Raw genomic sequence first — 21,744 nt, 5'->3', positions numbered from 1 at the left:
CTTCTTCAGTTCGGCAAGTTCTGCTACATTTTTTTTCAGGGCATTGATTTCCTTGTACATTTCCTCTTTCAGGTCCTGTGTACTTTTCCTCATTGCATCATGATCTCTAGCTGGGTTTTCTTGTATCTCATTCAGTTTCCTTAGAATTATCACTCAAAATTCCTTGTCAGTCATTCCAAGGGCTTCTTGTTCTATAGGGTCTAGAGCTTGAGATTTATTATCTTTGGGTGGTGTACTTTCTTGATTTTTCATATTTCTGGTATCTTTTCTTTGATGTTTATTCATTGTTGCAGGGTTTCACAGAGCACCATGGAACTTCCCTGTGGTGTCCAGGGCTCCCTCGCAGGCCGACCTGGAGCAGCTCCGCACTTTCGCCACGGGGAATGACAATAGACATCTGCTCCTCCGGTTGCAGTGGCAGCAGCTGAAGCGGTGGTGAAGAGGAACCGGTGCAGTGGTCTCGGCAGAGGCAAGGCGCTTCACAGACGTCTGGCTCCGTGTTGGGCCTCTAACTCCTCAAGCTGTGGCAGTTTTTAAGGAAGATTCTATCAGAGAGTTTAACACGTTCTCTGTAGAGGAGGTACAATCATCCTCATGAACTAGTAGATTCTTTTAAGCTGCCGGAGTGCCAGGACAGAAAGTTCTGCACGCCAGTCTCGCTCGAAGTGTTGGAGGTTTTACGTCAGCCACCCAGAAGGAACTTCTTCCTCTGGAATTCTCGCAGTTGCTTTTCTTGGCTTGGTTTGTGCCTTCTCTTCTCTTTTGCTGTGTAGTTTCTGAGGCTGGGAAGTCCAAAGTCCATCAGGTAGTGGCAATGACTTCATCTTTTCCAATCTGGATTCCCTTTATTTCTTTCTCTTGCCTGATTGCTCTAGCTAGTATCTCCAGTACTATGTTGAATAGAAGTGGTGAGAGTGCACATCCTTGTCTTGTTCCTGTCCTTAACGGGAAGACCTTCAATTTTTCCCCATTCAGCATAATACTGGCAGTGGGTTTGTCACAAATGGCTTTTATTGTGTTAAGATATTTTCCTTCTATACCTAATTTGTTGAGAGTCTTTATCATAAAGGAATGTTGAATTTTGTCAAATGCTTTTTCAGCATCTATTGAGATAATCATATGGTCTTTGTTGTTGAGCTTGTTGATGTGATATATCACATTTATTGACTTTCATATGTTGAACCATCCTTGCATTCCAGGGATGAATCCCACTTGATCATAGTGTATAATTTTTTAAATATGTTGATGTATTCTAATTGCTAATATTTTGTTGAGGATTTCAGCATCTAGGTTCATCAAGGATATTGGCCTATAATTTTCTTTTTTTGTTGTGTCTTTATCTGGTTTTGGTATCAGAGTTATGCTGGCCTAATAGAATGAGTTTGGGAGAGTAGGGTCTGTTTCAATTGTTTGGAACAGTTTCATGAGAATTGGTATTAACTCCTCTTTAAAAGTTTGATAGAATTCAGCTGTCAAAGCCATCCAGACCGAGACTTTTTTGGTTGGAAGATTGACAATTACCACTTCAATCTCCTTGCTTGTTATTGGTCTGTTCAGGTTTTCAATCTCTTTTTGTTTCAGTCTTGGTAATTTATATGTGTCTAGAAACTTATACATATCTTCCAGATTTTCAAATATGTTGTCATATTGTTGTTTATAATAGTCTCTAATGATTCCTTGTATTTCTGGGGTATCAGTTGTAATGCCTCCCTTTTCATTTATGAATTTTGGTATTTGGGTCTTCTCTTTCCTTTTTTTTGGTTAATCTAGCTAATGGTGTGTCTATTTTATTTATCTTCTCGAAAAACCAACTTTTAGTTTTGTTTATCTTTTCCATTGTTTTTTGGGTCTCTATTTCCTTTAGTTCTGCTCTGATCTCAATCATTTCTTTCCGTCTTTTGCCTTAAGGTTTGGATTGCTGTTGTTTTTCAAGTTCTTTGAGGTGTTGTTAGGTACTTTATTTGAAGTCTTTCCATTTTTTGGATACAAAAATCTACTGCAATAAATTTGCCTCTTAGTACTGCTTTTGCAGTATCCCACAAGTTTTGGTACGATTTATCTTTATTTTCATTAGTTTCTAGAAATTTTTTGATTTCCTGTTTAATTTCTTCTTGGACCCATAGGACATTCAGGAGACTATTATTTAATTTCCATGTATTTGTATAGCTTCCAGTGTTTTGTTTATTGCTTATCGCCAGCTTTAGTCCATTGTGGTCTGAAAAGATTGTTGGAATGATTTCAATTTTTAAAAATTTGCTGAGACTAGATTTGTGAGCTAATATGTGGTCTATCCTGGAGAATGTACTGTGAGCTGATGAGAAGAAGGTGTATTCTTTAGCTGTTGGGTGAAATGTTTTGTATATATCTGCCAAGTCCAGTTAGTCTAGGGTGTAGATTCTGTGTCTCTTTGTTGACTTGTTGCCTGGAAGTCCTGTCACATACTGAGAGAAGAGTGTTCAGATCACCCACTATTAATGATTAGGTCCTATCTCCATCTTTAGGTCTAAGAGTGTTTGCTTGATATATCTGGGTGTTCCGGTATTGGGTACATATGTGTTTATGATTGTTATGTCTTCTAGGTGCATAGTTACCTTTATCATTATATAATGGTCTTCTTTGACTTTTTAAATGTTTTTTGGTTTAAAATATATTTTGCCCAATATAAGAATAGCTACTTCTGCTCGTTTTTGGTTTCCATTTGCATGGTATATCTTTTTCCATCCCTTCATTTTTAGTGTATGAGTGTCTTTACACATGAGGTGGGTCTCTTGAAGACAGCATATACTTGGGTCTAGCTTTCTAATCCAGTCAGTTAGTCTGTGTCTTTTGAATGGGGAGTTTAGTCCATTCACATTTAGAGTAGTTATTGAGAAGTGTTGTTTAATTCCTGTCATTTGATTGCTACTTGTTTAGGTTGTTTAAATATCTTTTGATTGTTATTGCCCCTTTTCTTTCTCTTCTTCAATGTGAGTTGGGAATTTAAGGCAGAATGATTTAGCTTCTTTCTCTTTCTTGTTTGCATTTTTGTTTTAACTGTGGGTTTTGCTCTTTCTTGTGTATTTGTGATGGTGGTCACCATTATTCAGATTCCAGATGAATGACTCTCTTGAGAATTTCTTGCAGGGCTGGTCGTGTGGTGGTGAACTCCCACAACTTTTCTTTATCTGGGAAACACACTCTTTCTCCCACATTTCTGAAGGAGAACCTTGCTGGGTAAAGAATTCTTGGCTGGCAGTTTTTTTCTTTTAGTATTTTGAATACATCATTCCACTTTCTTCTGGCCTGCAGGGTTTTGGTTGAGAAGTCTGCTGTTAGTTTGATGGGGGTTCCCTTATAAGTGACCTGACACTTTTCTCTTGCCACTTTAGAATTCTCTCTTTGTTTTTGAGCTTTGTGAATTTAACTGTAATATGTTACTATTTCCTTGAGTAGGTTTTCAATACCTTTTCCTTTCTCCTGCCCTTCAGGAATACCCACAATTCGGATGTTAGAGCACTTGAGGTTGTCTGCTATCTCTCTTAGGTTTTCCTCATTATTTTTAATTCTTTTTTCCTTTTTTTTGTCTGCCTGAGTTATTTCAAAAGGACCATCTTCAAGCTCTGAAATTCTTTCTTCTGCTTGCTCTACCCTGCTGCTCAAGCTCTCGGTTGTGTTTTTTATTTCATTGAGTGAGTCTTTCACTTCTAGAAGTTCTGCTACACTCTTTTTTATGGTATTAATCTCTTTGTAGATTTCCTCCTTCATATTCTGGATGTTTTTTCTTGTTTCATTGTGTTCTATAATTGAGTCTTCCTTTATTTCTTCAAGTTTTCTTAAGATCATTGCTTGAAATTCTTTTTCAGACATTTCAAGGATTCCGTGTTCCATGGAGTCTGACTTTGGGGCATTACTGTATCCTTTCAGTGGTGTCATTTCTTCTTGATTGTTTGTACTTCTAGTATTTTTTTGCTGATGCTTGGTCATTTGGTAGGGGGTTTGCTTCTTCTATTACACAGGTTGGCTGTGGAGTGGCCCTGGTTGCTACTGTGGGGGGTGAATTGTCTTTGCTTGACAGTAGGTATGGTGGTGGTCATTTTAAACCACCTTGGTTCCCGTTCAAGACTCTGTGGTCATAGAATGAGCCCCTAGTGTTGTGGAGTTCTACTGGGCCAAACTCGGTGGGTTGGATCTATAGGCTGATGCTCCCCCCTGGTTCTGAGGTGGGGTGAGGGGCCGTGTCCAGCCATGTGGTTCTGCTGGCTGGTGTTACTGCCAGCTGCCACTGGTCAGCTCACCTGCATGGTGCCGGTTCAGGGCATGGGGGCGGGGCCTGGAGCTCCCCCCCTGCCTGAGTTGGAGGCAGCGGGGTGAGGGGGCCATGTGGAGCCACATGGTTCCACTCCCTGGTGATCTTTTAAATAGTAGTTTTAACAAGGTGAGTAAAGACAGACCACTGAGAATGAATGAGGTTGCTGGATATAAAATCAATATTAAAAAAAATAAATTTTATTCCCATACACCAAAAACAAAGTTAAAAAATAAAACTTAAAAAGAGTAAAATACCTGTTGTTTACATGGGCTTGCTCAGTTTGTGAAAATTCAGCAAACTATATGCTTATGATGGGTATACTTTTCTGTTTGTGTATTAGACTTTAATAAAAAGTTTTCAAAATATCACACTACTGTCAAAATACAAATTACCTAAGAATAGAACAAAAGATATACAAGACTTCTACAGGGAAAATTATTAAGAAATACTAAAGAAGTTCTAAATAAATGGGGAGATATACTATGTATATAGATTTGGAAGACTTAATTTTGACTTAATAGAACAGAGTACCCAGAAACAAACCAAGGTATATTTGGGCACTTAATATATGACAGAAGTGACACTGCTTATCAGTAGGGAAAGGATGAACTTTTAAATAAACAGTGCTAGGACAAATGGGTATTTGTAGGGAAAAACAAAACTGGACCACTTCATCATACCATGTACAAAAAACAGTTCTACAAAGTGTGAAAGGGAAAACTCTAAAGCTTTTATTAGATAATATAGAAGAATATCTTCAAGACCTTGGGGTACTGATGGATTTTTAAAACAAGACACAAAATAAGGTAATCATAAATGAAAAGTGAAAAGACAAGCCAGAGATGAGGAAGATACTTGCAAAACACACAGGGATGGGGAGATTTGCGATAAATATAACTTATCAATGACTAGAATCTACAGTATATAAAGAATTACTTTTTAAAATCAGTAAGAAAAAGATAGACACTCAATAGGAGAATGGGCAAGAACTGAACAGGCATTTTACAGAAAAGAAAATATACCTGACCAATAAACATATGAAAAAGTGATTAATCCCATTGGTCATGGAGGGAATGAAAATTAAACCACAACAAAGTACTGCTCCACATTTACCAGATTGGCAAAAATTAAAAATTCTGACAAAACAGTGTTGCGGGATGTGGAGCAACAAAGACTCTCATATATTGGAAAAAACACTTTGGAAGACAGTTTGGTGTATACATACCCTATGACCCAGCAATTCTACTTCCAAATACATACTCTAGAAAACTCTTCACACATATGCACAAGGGTACATAAACAAGAAGGTTCATATGGGCATTATTGATAATAGGCCAAAAACTGGAAACAACTGAAAGAAACAGTAGAAAGAATAAATAGTGTTTTAGTCATACGATGGAATACTACTATACAGAAAAGAAAAGAAATGAGCTACAGCTATATGCAACATAGATGAATCCTTCAAACACCGTGTTGAGTGGAAGATCAAGACATAACAGATTACACACAGTATGACTCCATTTATATAAAGTTTAAAAATAGATAAAACTAAATTATTCTGCTTAGAGATATATACAAAGGTGGCACTGTTATTAAGAAAAGCAAAGGAATCATCATCACAAAAGTCAGGAGAGTGGTTACCCAGGGAGGGAATGGAGGGGTCATCATCTGAGAGGACTACAAATGGGTGCTGAAGTGCTTTGTTGTTCAACATAAGTGGTAGTTACATGGGTGTTCACTTTATTTATTAAACTACATACATGCCTTATGTAATTTTCTGTATGTATGCTATATCTGACCAAAGAAATGAAACTAAGAGTGAATCACATGTGTTGCTAAGCAGCATAAACTTTTTTGAGGAGCTTGACTCTAAAGGGAATGAGATAGGGTAGCAGTTACAGGAGGACTCAGGATTGAAGGAATTTGAGTACATATACTCATCAAAAATACCTGTACAAGAGTATTCATAGCAGCACTATTCATAATAGTCCCAAACTGGAAATTACCCAAATGCCCATCCAACAATAGAAAGGATAAACTGTGGTGCACTCATCAGTGGAATACTATATAGTAATGGAAATGAATGACCTACAACTACATGCAATACTGTAGATGAATCTCACAAGCATAATGTTGAATTAGGGTTACCAGATTTACCAAAAGAAAAAAAATACAGGACATCCAGTTATATTTGAATTTTAGAGAAATTAAGAATCATTTTTATTTATTTATTTTTTTTCCTTTTTGTCTTTTTTCGTGACTGGCAACGGATCACAACCCTCAGTGTCGCGCCCATACCAGACGGGGACCGGCAACGGGATCGCAACCCTCGGTGTTGCACCCGCACCTCGCTCAGCCAGTGAGCGGCCGGTCTGTATGTGGGATCCGAACCCTCGGCGGGAGCGCCGCCGCGCTCCCAAGCGGCGCACTGTAGCAGTGCGCCACCGGGCCGGCCCAAGAATCATTTTTTATATAACTATGTCCCATGCAAAATGATTTGTCATTTACCTGAAGTTTGAATTTAGCTGAGCATCCTATATTTTCTCTGGAAACCTAACACTGAATGAAAGAAGTCAGACACAAAGGAATGCATACTTCAGAACTAATCTAAGCCTCGAAGTCCGGATAGCAGTTACCCTTTGGGGAAGACAGTGACTGGAAGAGGGCACAAGTTACACTTCTGAGATGCTTGTAATATTGTCTCTTCATCTAGAAGCTATTTACATGGATATATTTCACTTTGTGATCATTCAGTGAACTGTATAATTACTATTTGGGTACTTGTCTGTATGTATATTATACTTAATTGAATTACCTACCTGTTATCCATCTGTAATCTATTTATAATCTATCTGGGAGTGGTCTAAATATGTCTTATATTTAAAATCACAACAAAAACAGAAATAATAACTTTTCTTAGTAGAAAAGTTAGAAAAATGAATAATTTCATGTCATCTCTTCATGGGAGTTTGGTAGCATCTATTTTAAAAAATATACACGGAGGCTCACTCTATAGCCCCAGTGGGAACCACCCACAAGCCCCAGCAGGTGCAGAGGTGAGCTGAGCCCTACGCAACACCAGGGGCTCACTCTACAGCCATGGAAAGCCTCACTCACTGCTGGAACAGGAGCCAAGGTGGCACACTATGTACACCACCGCACCTACTGTCACCGCAAGGACAGCTCACCACCACATTAGCAGCCAGGGCCACTCTATAGGCAATCTGTCCCACACTCAACTACATTGATATAAGAAGAGTCACCAGTAGAGCCTGCAAATAGAAATGGAAATCCTATCTTCATAGCCAACCCTAGAGCAACAGAAGAAGCAAGTCCTCTACCAGATGACCAAACATCAATGAAAAAATACTAGAACTACAAACAAACAAGAAGATATGGCACCACTGAAGGAATACAGTAATGCTCAAATACCAGACCCCATAGAACAGGGAACCCTTGAAATGTCTGAAAAGGAATTCTGAGCAATGATCTTAAGAAAACTTGAAGAGATAAGAGAAGACTCAATTATGGAACCAATGAAACAAGAAAAAATATCCAGAATATGAAGGAGGAAATTTATAAAGAGATTAATACCTTAAAAAGAAGTGTTACAGAACTCCTAGAAATGAAAGATTCAGTCAGTGAAATAAAAAACACAACAGAGAGCTTGAGGAGCAGGCTAGAGCAAGCAGAAGAAAGAATTTCAGAGCTAGAAGATGGTCTTTTCAAAATAACCCAGGCAGACAAAAACAAGGAAAAAAGAATTAAAAATAATTAAGAAAATCTGAGCGAAAGCAGACACCCTCAAATGCTCTAACATCCAAACTGTGGGCATTCCATAAGGGGAGGAAAAAGGAAAAGGCATTGAAAACCTATGCAAGGAAATAATAACAGAAAACTTCCCATGTGTAGGGAGAGATACAGACCTTCAGATCCAGGAAGCTCAAAGGTCCCCAAACAGATTCAATCCAAAAAGATCCTCTCCAAGACACATTATACTCAAATTTGCAAAGCTCAAAGACAAAGAGAGAATTCTAAAGGCAGCAAGAGAAAAGTGTTAAGTCACCTATAAGGGAACTCAATCAGACTAACACCAGACTTCTCAACTGAAACCCTACAGGACAGAAGAAAGTGGAATGATATATTCAAAATACTAAAAGAAAAAAATTGCCAGCAAGGCTCTCCTTCAGAAATGAAGGAGAAATAGTGTATTTCCCAGACAAACAAAAATTGAGGGAGTTCACCACCACAAGACCAGCCCTGCAAGAAATTCTTAAGGAAGTCCTTCATCTGGAATCTGAATAATGATGATCACTATCACGGATACACAAGAGCAAAACCTCCTGTTAAAACAAAAATGCAAACAAGAAAGAGAAAGAAGCTAAATCATGCCACCTCAAATTTCCAACCAACATTGAAGAAGAGAAATAAAAGGGGATGTAATGATAAAAAGACATTTAAAACATCTAAACAAAAAGCAATTAAATGACAGAAGTTAAACAATACCTGTCAATAACAACCTTAAATGTGAATGGATTAAATTCCCCATTCAAAAGACACAAACTGAACCAATGGATTAAAAAGCTAGACCCAGGTATATGCTGTCTTCAACAGACTCACCTCACCTGTAAAGACACAGATTAAAAGTGAAGGGATGGAAAAAGATATACCATGCAAATGGAAACCCAAAATGAGCAAGAGTACCTGCTCTTATATCAGATAAAATAGACTTTAAACCAAAAACCATAAAAAGAGACAAAGAAGGCCACTATAAAATGATAAAGGAATCTGTCCATCTAGAAGACATATCATAAATATGTATGCACCCAATACTGCAGCACCCAGATATATAAAGCAAACACTCTTAGACCTAAAGAAAGAAATAAGCCCTAATATGATAATAGTGGGTGATCTGAACACCCTGATCTCAGTATGGGACATATTTTCCAGGCAACAAATCAACAAAGAGATACAGGATTTAAACTACACCTTAGACCAACTGGACCTGGCAGATACAAACAGAATATTTCACCCAGCAACTACAGAATATACTTTCTTCTCATAAGCACATGGAACATTTTCCTGGATAGACCACATACTAGGTCACAAATCTCATCTCAGCAAATTTAAAAAACCTGAAATCATTCCAAGTATCTTTTCAGACCACAACGGACTAAAAAATTGGAAATTAATAACAAGCAAAACCCTGGAAACTGTACAAATACATGGAAAATAAACAATAGGCTTCTGAATGACCTACGGGTCCAAGAAGAAATTAAACAGGAAATCAAAAAATTTCTGAAACTAATGAAAATAAAGATATATTACACAAGAACCTGTGGGATACTACAAAAGCAGTACTAAGAGGGAAGTTTATTGCAACAATGCTTATGTCGAAATAATGGAAAGATTTCAAATAAATGACTGAACACTACACCTCAAAGATGTAGAAAAACAACAATGCAATCCAAAAGGTAGTAGATGAAAAGAAATAATCAAGATCAGAGCAGAACTAAATGAAATAGAGACCCAAAAAATGATACAAAAGGTCAATGAAACAAAAAGTTGGGTTTTTTGGAGAAGATAAGTAAAATAGACAAACCATTACCTAGGTTAATGAAAAAAGAATAGAAGACCCAAAGAACAAAAATCAGAAATGAAAAGGGAGACATTACAACTGACACCACAGAAATAAGAAGAATCATTAGAGACTACTATAAACAACTGTATGACAACAAATATGAAAACCTGGAAGAAATGGATAAATTTCTGGACACATACAAACTACCCAGACTGAATCAAGAAGAGACAGAACACCCGAACAGACCAATAACAAGCAACAAAATTAAACTGGTAATCAGCAGTCTTCCAACAAAGAAAAGCCTGGGTCTGGATGGTTTTACTGATTAATTCTATCAAACCTTCAAAGAGGAATTAATTCCAATTCTCCTCAAACTATTCCAATCCAAAACATTGAAACAGAAGCCATTCTCCCAAACTCATCCTATAAGGCCAGCATAACTGTCCCTATTTGCAGATGACATGATCCTAAACACTCTATCAAAAAACTCTTAGAGCAGGCCCAGGGGCGCACTGCTACAGTGCGCCGCTTGGGAGTGTGGCGGCGCTCCCGCCGAGGGTTCGGATCCCACATACAGACCGGTTCCCGCTCACTGGCTGAGCGAGGTGCGGGCACAGCACCGAGGGTTGCGATCCCGTTGCTGGTCCCGGTCCGGTGCGGGCGCGACACTGAGGGTTGCGATCCGTTGCCGGACACGAAAAAAGGAAAAAAAAAAAACTCTTAGAGCTAATAAATAATTTCAGTAACGTTGCAGTATACAAAATAAATGCCCCTAAATCAGTTACATTTATATTCTCTAATAATGAACTAACAGAAAGAGAAATCAAGAGAGTAAGCCCACTTACAACAGTCAAGAAAAAAATAAAATACCTAGGAATCAATTTAACCAAGAAGGTGAAATATCTCTGCAGTGAGAACTACAAAACACTACTGAAAGAAAAGACACAAAATGGTGGAAAGACATTCCATGCTCTTGGATTGGAAGAATTAACATTGTGAAAATGTCTATACTACCCAAAGCGATCTACAGATTCAATGCAATCCCCATCAAAATACCAAGACATTCTTCACAGAAATGGAAAAAACAATCTTAACATTCACATGGAACAAGAAAAAACCCCGAATAGCCAAAGCAATCCTGAGCAAAATAAAAATAAAGCTGGAGGCATAACACTACCTGACTTCAAATTATACTATAAAGCTATAGTAACCAAAACAGCATGGTACTGGCATAAAAATAGACACTTGGACCAGTGGAGCAGAATAGAGAACCCCGAAATCACTCCTCAGGCTTACAGCCATCTGACATTTGACAAAGGTAACAAAAACATACATTGGGGAAAAGACTGCCTCTTCAATAAGTGGTGCTGGGAAAATTGGATATCCATAGAAGAAGGAAATTAGACATACACTTCTCACCATATACTAAAATCAACTCAAAATGGATTAGAGACTTAAGTATAAGACCTGAAACTGTAAAACTATTAAGGGAAAATATAGGGGAAGCACTTCAGGAACTAGGTCTGGCACAGACTTTATGATCATGAGCCCAAAAGCACAAGCAAGAAAAGAAAAAAATAAAGAAATGGGACTATATCAAACTAAAAAGCTTCTGCACAGCAAAGGAAACAATCAACAGAGTGAAACAACAACCTACAGAGTGAGAGAAAATTTTTGTAAACTATACACCTGACAAGGGATTAATGTCCAGAATATACAAGGAACTCAAGCAACTACACAGTAAAACACCCAAAAAACTTAATTAAAAAATGGGCAAAGGAACTGAAAAGATATTTTTCAAAGGAAGACATACAAATGGTCAACAGGTACATGAAAAAATGCTCAACATCACTAATCATCAGGGAAATGCAAATTAAAACCACATTGAGATAGCACCTCACCCCAGTTAGACTGGCTATAATGAAAAAGACAGAGAATAACAAATGCTGGTGAGGATATGGAGAGAAGAGAATGCTCTTACACTGTTGGTGGGACTGTAAATTAGTACAACCATTATGGAAAATAGTATGGAGGTTTCTCAAACAACTACAGATAGATCTACCGTATGATCTAGCAATCCCACTTCTGGGTATGCACCCAAAGGTTTGGAAATCATCACATCAAAGGGATACCTGCACTCCCACGTTCATTGCAGCTCTGTTTACAATAGCCAAGATATGGAACCAACCTAAATGTCCATTGATGGATGATTGGATAAGGAAACTGTGGTATATATACACCATGGAATACTACTCTGCCATAAAAAAGAATGGAATTCTGCCATTCGCAACAACATGGATGGGCTTGGAGAAACTCATGTTGAGTGAAATAAACAAAGCACAGAGGGAAAAATACCGCATGTCCTCACTCATAAGTGGGAGCTAAGAGAAAGAAGGAAGGAAAGAAAGACCACAGTGGTACATTGGACTTGCAGAGGGAGACAGCATACCTAGGGATACAAAGTGGGGTGGGGAAAAGGGGGAGGGGGAGAGAAGTTGAGGATTAATTGGGTGGGGGACACAGGGTATAATTGCAATTTGTGGTAATGGGCATGCTGCCAGTATTGATCTGGCCATCACATCTTGGGCATGAGTGGTGATGGTCAGCTCTGTACCCCATGAATATTCATAACCTATTAAAAAAAAGAAATAAAAATACTCTGCAATTCAAATAAAAAAATAAAATAAAATATACATGGATTTTGGGAAAATGGTAGGTTGAAGATATTCCAGATCTCTTCTATTCTCAAATATCAACTGTTCTTGAGCCAAGTAGGTCCTGGGGCCAGGTAAGAAAGTAAGGTTGCAGGATAGGTCTGAGACCTCAGAGTAAGGGGTGATGCAGGATTTTTCATCTCTAGAACAGAGAAGAGCCTTGGGCCAAGGGCCTGGAATCTGGTGTAGTAGAGCCAAAGTACAAGGATGGGAACATAGTTCCTGCTGGAGGCTTGGACTGCAGGGCTCTGTGAATTCCTAGGGATAAAGTAGATATTGCCTATATGAATACACCAGATTTCCCTAAATCTGAAAATGCTGAGAAGAAACTGAAGAGTTGGGTTGGGTCCTCTCTACCTTGAGGCTAGGACAGCACAAGGAAACAAGAATACAGAGAGGCCTCTTCTTGATGCCTCCTAAAGGATCTGACAATCCGACTGACAACATGCCTACTGCTACAGTGCTGGCTCATGGGCAGAAATCACTGTGCCTTTCCCATTCACATGGCTGCTATGACTTCAGGTGCCTGAGCATTAGACTTGAGCCCCACCCAGTGAGCAGACAAAGGAATATAATAATACACCTAATAGAACCCAGAAGCCAAAGAGAAGAACAGGCAGAACACTTAGAATAGGTCTTTAATGAACTAGAGTCACTGAAGGAAATAAGACAATTTGCACTTAAAAAAGACTTTATGGAACTAAAAGAATTAAATATGATTTATCAAAACAAACAGCAACTATCATTCCAAATAATAAAACATTAAAACCATTCCAATTTAAATCAGAAACTAGATCTTCCTGAGGAAAACAACTTTATAAGCCCAGGGTGTGTCTTTCAACATCCTTCTCCTTGCTAATAAACATAAAATAAAAGAATTAAATAATAGGAATAAATATTGGCAGAGAGTTTTCATTTCACTGATACAATTTTATACAAAGAAAACTCAAGACTCTAGTTTATAGGAACTATTAGAACAGAGGTATATTATCAAGATGGATGAATCTCACAAACATAATGTTGAGCAAAAGAGAATAATCAGTTACAGAAAACACATGTACTACGAAACCACTTATGTAAAGTTTAGATACAGGCAAAATATCACTACAGATTGTTAAAGGATACAAAATAAATAAATTAATGTAAAAGATAAACACCACATTTAGAACGGTAGTTAAATTCACCCCTCGGTCTGATTCACCCCTGCCCTAATCCTTACCACTCAAATGACACTGCTCTGGCAAAGATCATCAAAAACCTCAGCGGACAAGCACATTTGCCTCTTCTCAGTCCTCATGCTACGTAGTAAGGCTGAAGCATTTAACACAGGTGATAATCCCTTCTTTATAGAAACTCTTACCTTGATTTTCTACATACTACTATCTGCCTGTGTCTCTTCAACCTCTTTAATTGACTCCTTTACCCTTGACCCTTAAATATAAGTGTTCCTCACTAATATTTAGTGTTGGCTCTCCCATTATTTAGTCTTTCTCCCTACAACTCTCCTACAAATAGATTCCAAGTATTTATCTCCAGCCCAGATGTTGCTTCTAAGCTCTTGTCCTAAATTTCCCATCTCCTCTTGGACTTTCCTAATATGCACTCCAAACCCGACATGTCCCAAATCAAACTCATTATTTTCCCTTCTGCTGTCTGCTTCCTATATATCTATTTCCTTTTCTTTCACTGGCTTCCCTTCCGCTCTTGGTACCTTCCACTTGATCTAGGACACTCAATCATGATTTTGTCATAAACTTCTTTGCCTCACAAATCAAATCTGACAGCTCCTTTTCCCCAGCCACAGTAGTGCAACATGTAACAATATTCTGATGGACTGTATCCACCCTCTGAAAATATTCTAGATGGGCTAGCAACTTTCCTAGCTCTCAATAGATGGAAAATAAGTCCATCTAACAGAGGGGGATTTGCCTTTGAGAACGGCAGTTTGGTAGCTAAAGAAAACTTAATTCCACTGGTATAAGCTACACCCCTAAAAGCCTCTTCCACCCCTGAAATCTACCTCAAATGTCGACAAGCACCCAAGCCAGCTCCTAGGGCGTCTTAATTCAGCTCACATTGTATATAAATATTGGCATGGCCCCTATATTCCTCATTCACCACCATTGACAGCAAATGAAAACATAGAAGAGGGAATTAATAATAATGAAGAGGCTACTATTTACCAGGAATTGTGCTATGTGTTTTACAAATATGAGTTCACTTAATTGCTACAACTCTATGGGGATATATATTCAAGTCCTATTTTACAAATGAGAAAACTGAAGCTCTGAAGCTAAGATGGGCTACCCAGAAAGTGTACATAAAACCCTCTAATGCAATTGAATAAAATCCCTTTAAGAGCCCCTAAAAGTCTTTGAAGATGCTTCCAAGTGGGAAAACCATCAACCACGTGTGAATCCATCACTGGTGGATCAGAAACTGCAAAATCCAAGATTGAAAGCAGATGAATCAGACTAAATAAGAAAAAATATACAGGAGAGTACTGCTGTAAAAAGGTAGCACCAACTCCAGGAGTACTGCAGACTTAAAGGTAGTGAATTCAAAAACTGTAAAGAGCCCTGGGACAATCGTCACAATAATTGGCTGTGGTACCAGAGCAAGAGCAGTCCAGTGGGCCAATAGCCAATGATGTGGCAGGAATAAGTCCAAACACACAGATAAACATATACAGGATAAAACTCCCTGTTAAAAGAGAACATCAGATTTGGTATAAATGAATGAATGAATGAATGAAATCAATCTACATAGTTTCAACAAGATAAGGGATGGAAAAAGACATACCAGGTAAGGGCTAACAAAGAGAAAGTGAAGGAATACTAATCAGAAAAAATAGATATAATCCTCTAAAAAGATACGAGGATACTTCAAAAAGCTTGTGCAAAAATAGAATTAAATGAACTTTTTGAAGTACCCTTGTATATGTCATCATTCTTTATGCAACTAGCAACACAGCTTCAAACTGTATAGCGCATAAACAATGACATATAAGAAAAAATTGACAAATCCTTGGTCATATTGTAAAAAAATAACATTAAGTAAATAACAGGAAAGGACATGAAGATCTGAATAATTAACAACAGAAAATATACTTTTAAAAAATACACAAAGAATATTGATAAAGACCAAACAAGTATGAAGCCAAATTTCAAGAAACAGAAATCACACACATTTGTTGATCATAATGCAATAAATTAAAAATTAACAACAAAAGGAAATACAGAAACACCTTCTACATAACTCTTAGGTTAGAGAAAAAATGAAAAAGAAAATATTGTCCTATTTAGAAATAAATAGTGAGAGCACTACTTCTCAAAATTATAAGATTACATGTAAGTGGTAGTTAAAGGAAATGTATAGCTTTAAATATATAATTTTAGACAAGGACAATTAAAAATAAATGAGCTACACCACCAGAGGAGAGACAAACGGTATGTGCAAATAAAAGGATAAAAAATTCATCCTGAATGTGATTAAGTCTATAGACCTAACTATCAGTTTGTAGGAAATACAGAGGAAAGAGAAACATGTTAAACTATGTGGGTATGCAATCAGTGAAATTCATACTATGGGAAATTCCACAAGACAATCTGATTTCTTCAATAAATAAATTGCAGGGACTTGAGGGGTAAGGAGAGGTGGAGGAGGTACCTGTAGATTAAAAGAGACTTAAAAGACTTATAAAGCAATAACAATGTGTCGACCTTGTTTGAATCCTGATCCAAAAAAATAAAATCTATGACATAATACCAAGGTCAAGGGTTCAGATTCCCCTATATGACTAGATACTTGATTATGTTAAGGCATTACTTTTAATTTTTAGATGATTATATTTTTAAAAGACTTCTTATTTTTTACAGATACAAACTGAAACAAATAAAACAATGTATCTGGGATTTGTCTCAAAATAATATCAGAGAGAGAAAGTGGATAGGATATAGATGAAACAAGACTGGTCATAAATTAGTCATTTTTAAGCTGAATGACAGGTATGTGGGGGATTCATTATACCATCCTGACCTCTTTTGTATATGCTTGAAATATACAAAAAAAGAAAAAAAAAGAAGTGAACTCAGATTTCAACTCAAGAAGCAATAGAGGGCCGGCCCGGTGGCGCACTGCGTTAGTGCACCGCTTGGGAAGTGCGGCGGCGCTCCCGCCGAGGGTTCGGATCCCACATATAGACCGGTTCCCGCTCACTGGCTGAGCGAGGGGCGGGAGCGGCGCTGAGGGTTGCGATCCCGTTGCCGGTCCCGGTCCGGTGCGGGGGCGACACTGAGGGTTGCGATCCGTTGCCGGACACGGAAAAAAGACAAAAAAAAAAAAAAAAAAAAAAGAAAAGAAGCAATAGAAAGAACATAAAATAAAACAAAATAAAACAGCCTAGTTTTTAACCTAGTCATTAATAGAGAGTAAAAAAATAAAAAGAAAACAAAAGTAGAGTTAATCAACAAATCTGTCAAAGGTGATAGAAAAAAAAATAGAGACAATATATAAACAACAGAAATGAAAGTAGAAACTTAATTACAGATATATAGAGAGGAGATTAAAAATGTAAAGTAAATCTACTTGTAATATCATGTCAATAAATTTTAAAATCTAGACAAAATGAATAATTTTCTAAAAAAAGAAATTACCAAAATTGGCTCAACATATACAAAATCAAATCAAGAAACTTTCAAAGATAATTCCTATGTTATATAAACTGTACCAGTGCATAGAAAAAAAAAAAATTGAAAGCTTCCCAATTCATTTTATATAGTTGGCTAAACCTTCAAACCAAAACTGAATGAGGAGAGCATACATACAAAGAAAGTTATAGGCCACTTTCTCATAGAAACAGATTTATAAAACTCATAAACCAAAAACTAATACATTAAATCCAGCAGTGTATAGAAAGAATAATTTATCATGGTCAATTTGGGAAATGATAGAAAATTTATTTTTATAACTCACTCTATCAATAGGTTAAAAGAGGAAAAACTATACCATCATTAATTCCCAATTGATAAATTTTGTTTTATTGAAATATAATAAATTGTACATATCTGTAGGGTACAGTGTTGAATAGCACTACCTGTGTGCAATGTGACATACAAATCAGGATAATTAGTATATTCAACATTACACAATGTAATCATTTTTGTAGCCCTTTACCAATTTCCCACTAACACCTCTTTCCCTCCCCCTTTCCCACCTCTGGTGGCCTTAGTTCTGTCCTCTCCTTTTGAAAGTTCAATGACTTATTGTGATTGTTGTATCTTTCTTTTTTTGCTTTTTTGTTTATTTATTTAGCTCCCACTTATGAGTGAGGACATGTGGTATTTTTTTCTGTGCCTGTTTTATTTCACTTAACATAATTTTATTTATGTTCATCCATGTTGTTGCGAATGGCAGAATTTCATTCTTTTTTATGGCAGAGTAGCATAAAAACCAGTAACCTGATTAAAAAATAGGCAAAGGAGTAAAATAGACATTTCTCAAAGGAAGATATACAAATGGCTAACAGACACAAGAGAAAATGCTTAACTCACTAAGCATCTGGGAAATGCAAATCAAAGCTACATTGAGATATCATCTCGCCCCAGCTACACTGGCTATTATCAAAAAGACAGAGAATAACAAATGCTAGTGAGGATGTGGAGAAAGGGGAACCCTCCTACACTGTTGGTGGGATTGTGAATTAGTGCAGCCATTTTATGGAAAATAGTATGGAGGTTCCTCAAACAACTACAGATAGAACTGCCATACAATCTAACAATCTCACTGCTGGGTATGTACCAAAGGAATGGAAATCGTTATGTTGAAGAGATACCTGCACTCCCACGTTTATTGCAGTTCTATTTATAGTAGCTAAGAGCTGGAACCAACCTAAATGTCCATGGACAGATGACTGGATAAGGAAAATGTGGTATATATACACAACGGAATACTACTCAACAATAAAATTAACACTCATTTCTTATTTTAAAAATATGTAATTCTTTGCAAAATAAGAATAGCAGACCAGTTTCTTAATGTGATAAAGGGTACCTGCCAGAAATGTAGATAGTTAAAGGTGAAGCACAAGCAACTTTCTGGTTAGAGTAAAAAAAAAAAAAGGTAAGTATGTCTGCTATCACTGATACTATTCAACACTATACTTGAAAAAAGATAAGAAATGAGGTATAAATGTTGGAAAGGAAAAGGCCAAAGTGTCTACTTGAAAATAATGTGAATGCCCACTTAGAAAATCCCTAAAACTCAACTGACATGAGAAACTAAGAAAGCAATTCAGCAAGGTATTTAGATATAAGATTAAAGTTTTAAAAGTAATACTTTTCCTAGACAGGAATAGAAAACAGAAAAAGATATTCAAAATAGCAACAAAAACTATAATATTCTGGGATAAGTTTAACAAGGTATGTGGTGTAAGAATTATATTAAGAAAACTAAAAACCTTACTGAAAGACATAAAAGACTTTAATAAATACAGAAAGATCATTGTCCTAGATGAGAAGGCTCAATTCTTCTTAATCTATTAATTGAATTCAGTTTTCAATAAAAATCTCCAAAAGACTTCATAGCACTTGACAGTTTGATTCTAAAATTCATCTGGGGCCAGCCAGTTAGCCCGCTTGGTTAGAGTGTGGTGCTGATAACACCACAGTCAAGTGTTTGGATCCCTGTACTGGCCAACTGCCAAAAAAACCCAGCAAAAAACAATTTAAATAAGTGAATAAATAAAATTCACCTGAAGAGAAAATAATCAAAACAATTCTGATAAAAGTGAGGGGGAAATTGCCCTCCCAGATATTAAAACATACTATAAACCAGACTTATTAAAAAGTCTAAGAATAAACAAATTGAATAATAAGGCAGAATCAAGTCTAGAAACAGACTCCACACATATATGGTCATTTCAATACACCAAGACACTAAGCCAATTGAGTGGGCAAAGGAACTTCTTTTTAACATATCATGTTGTAATAATTGGATATCCATGTGGGGGAAAATGATCTCCAACCCCTATTTCACTTAATAACTAAAAACTGATCCAAGACAGATTGTAGAACTAATGGAAAAAAGCTAAAACTATAAAGCTTCAAGTAGGAAACAGAGGAAAATATCTTCATAACTTTGGGGTAGGCAGAGACTTCCTGGATAGGACACCAAAAGAACTAAACATTAAAGAAAAAAACATGATAAACTGGACTTGATCAAAATTAAAATTTTTGCTCATTAAAAGACACCATTAAAAAGATATACAAGCTACAGACTGGAAAAAAAATACTTGTAATATATACATCTGACACTTGAATCCAAAACATGTAAAGAACTCCTACAAATTGTTAATAAAAAGATGAACAATTCAATTTTTAAAAATGGGCAAGACACTTGAAAAGATACTTTAAAAAAAAGATATATGAATAGCCAGTAAGTACATGAAAAGGGTCTCAACATTTATCCTCTTGAAAATGCAAATTAAAACCATGATGAGATACCATCTGACACCCACTAGAATTTCTAAGACGTCTTTTTTATGAAGATGTGGAAAACTGAAACTCTCATACACTGCTGAGTTGTAAAATGGTACAAACCATGTTAAAGCACAATTAGGCACTTTAAAGTTAAGCATACCTTTACCCCCTTCCATTACTAGGTATTTACCCAAGAGAAATGAAAACATATGTTCACAAAAAGATCTGTACAAGAATGTTCAGGGTACCCTTATTCACCATAGCTAAAAACTGGAAATAGCCCAAATTTCCATCAACAGGAGAATAGAAAAACAAACAGTGGTATAATCATAGAATGGAATACTACTTAGCAATACAAAAGAACAAATCACTAACAAGAACATGAACAAATTGCAAAAAACATTATGTTGAACAAAAAGAAGCTAGGCACACACACACAAAAACCATTATATGAACCCATTCTCATGAAGTCTAAGAACATGCAAAAGTAACAGAAGTCAGAAAGTGGTTGCCTGGGATAGAATAAAGGGTGGACTGACTGGAAAGGAGGGCAAAGGAACTTTCTGGGGGAGTGGAAATGTTTTATATTGTGTTTTAGGTGGTAGATACATGAGTGTACACAACTATCAAAAATTAACAAACCGAGCACTTAAAATACGTGCATTTTATTGTACACAAATTTTACTTCAAGAAAGAATATTTTTATCTATTTTTTCATTGTTTTATTCAACAGCTATTTGTTGAGAATCTGAGTGAATATTTTTAAAAAGGTAACTATGTGAGGTGATGGATATGCCAATTAGCTTGATCGTGGTAATCATTTCACAATGTATACATATATCAAAGTGTGGGGAAAATAGAATAATTTAGTCAGGCTCCCTCAGCTCAGGTCTGGCTGGGGGGTCGAATAGCACATTTCTTGTAAACAAGTTGTGTGTGGGTGGAGTTAGTGTGCATGTGCACCCATGTATCTTTCTAGATAATTGCTTGTGTATGTTCTGCAGTCTGTGAAGCAGGCTGGTTGCAGAGAGCTGGCATCTAACAATAGAGCATATTTACTCTGCTGGCTGCTGCTCAGTTTCAGTTTTACTTTGGACCTTGCTGGTAGCAGTTGAGTTTCTGAGTTTCTTGTTGTCTGCTTATCTCTTAGATGTGTGTGTGATGAATAAAGACTATTCCTTCTTCAACCAAGGCTCCAAGGATCTTTTTGCCGGTTACCTAGCCCATAGACCTGTGTGTGAAGGGTTTGTAAACGGGCTTGAGAGGTCTGTGAGCTCCAGACCCTAGCCCTTACACCACACAAAACATCATATTGTCTACCTTGAATACATACAATTTTTTTGGGTCAATTATACCTCAATAAAGTTGAAAAAGAAGAAAAAAGCTATTACTTCAAAAGTAGCCAACTTTATATATTCAAAAATAAAAGAAAAAACATATAGGAAGAAACACACACAGAACATGAATGAAAGATTAACAAAATTAAAAAATGACGGCCGGCCCGGTGGCGCACTGGATAAGTGCGCCACTTGGGAAGCATGGCAGCACTCCCGCCCGAGGGTTCGGATCCCACATACAGACCGGTTCCCGCTCACTGGCTGAGCGAGGCGCGGGGAACACCATACCAAGGGTTGCGATCCCCTTACCGGTCACGAAAAAGACAAAAAACAAAAAACAGAACCT

The 21,744-nt window shown here is 37.0% G+C and overlaps 1 protein-coding gene across 1 annotated transcript in view; it reads right to left on the bottom strand.

The window, feature by feature from the left end:
- Positions 1-5,513: 5,513 nt before the first annotated feature.
- Positions 5,514-21,744, bottom strand: part of KIF4A (kinesin family member 4A) — a 31,532-nt gene continuing 15,301 nt past the window's right edge. Inside the window, exon 8 of the mRNA XM_008580341.1 lies at positions 5,514-5,639. Coding sequence (XP_008578563.1) covers positions 5,515-5,639 — 125 coding nt within the window. The 3' untranslated portion in view covers position 5,514. The remainder of the gene's footprint in view (positions 5,640-21,744) is intronic.

The sequence above is a fragment of the Galeopterus variegatus genome, unplaced genomic scaffold (assembly GCF_000696425.1).
Source record: "Galeopterus variegatus unplaced genomic scaffold, G_variegatus-3.0.2 Scaffold2068, whole genome shotgun sequence".
In the NCBI taxonomy this organism is placed as follows: domain Eukaryota; kingdom Metazoa; phylum Chordata; class Mammalia; order Dermoptera; family Cynocephalidae; genus Galeopterus; species Galeopterus variegatus.
This window is presented reverse-complemented; position numbering and strand designations above follow the sequence as displayed.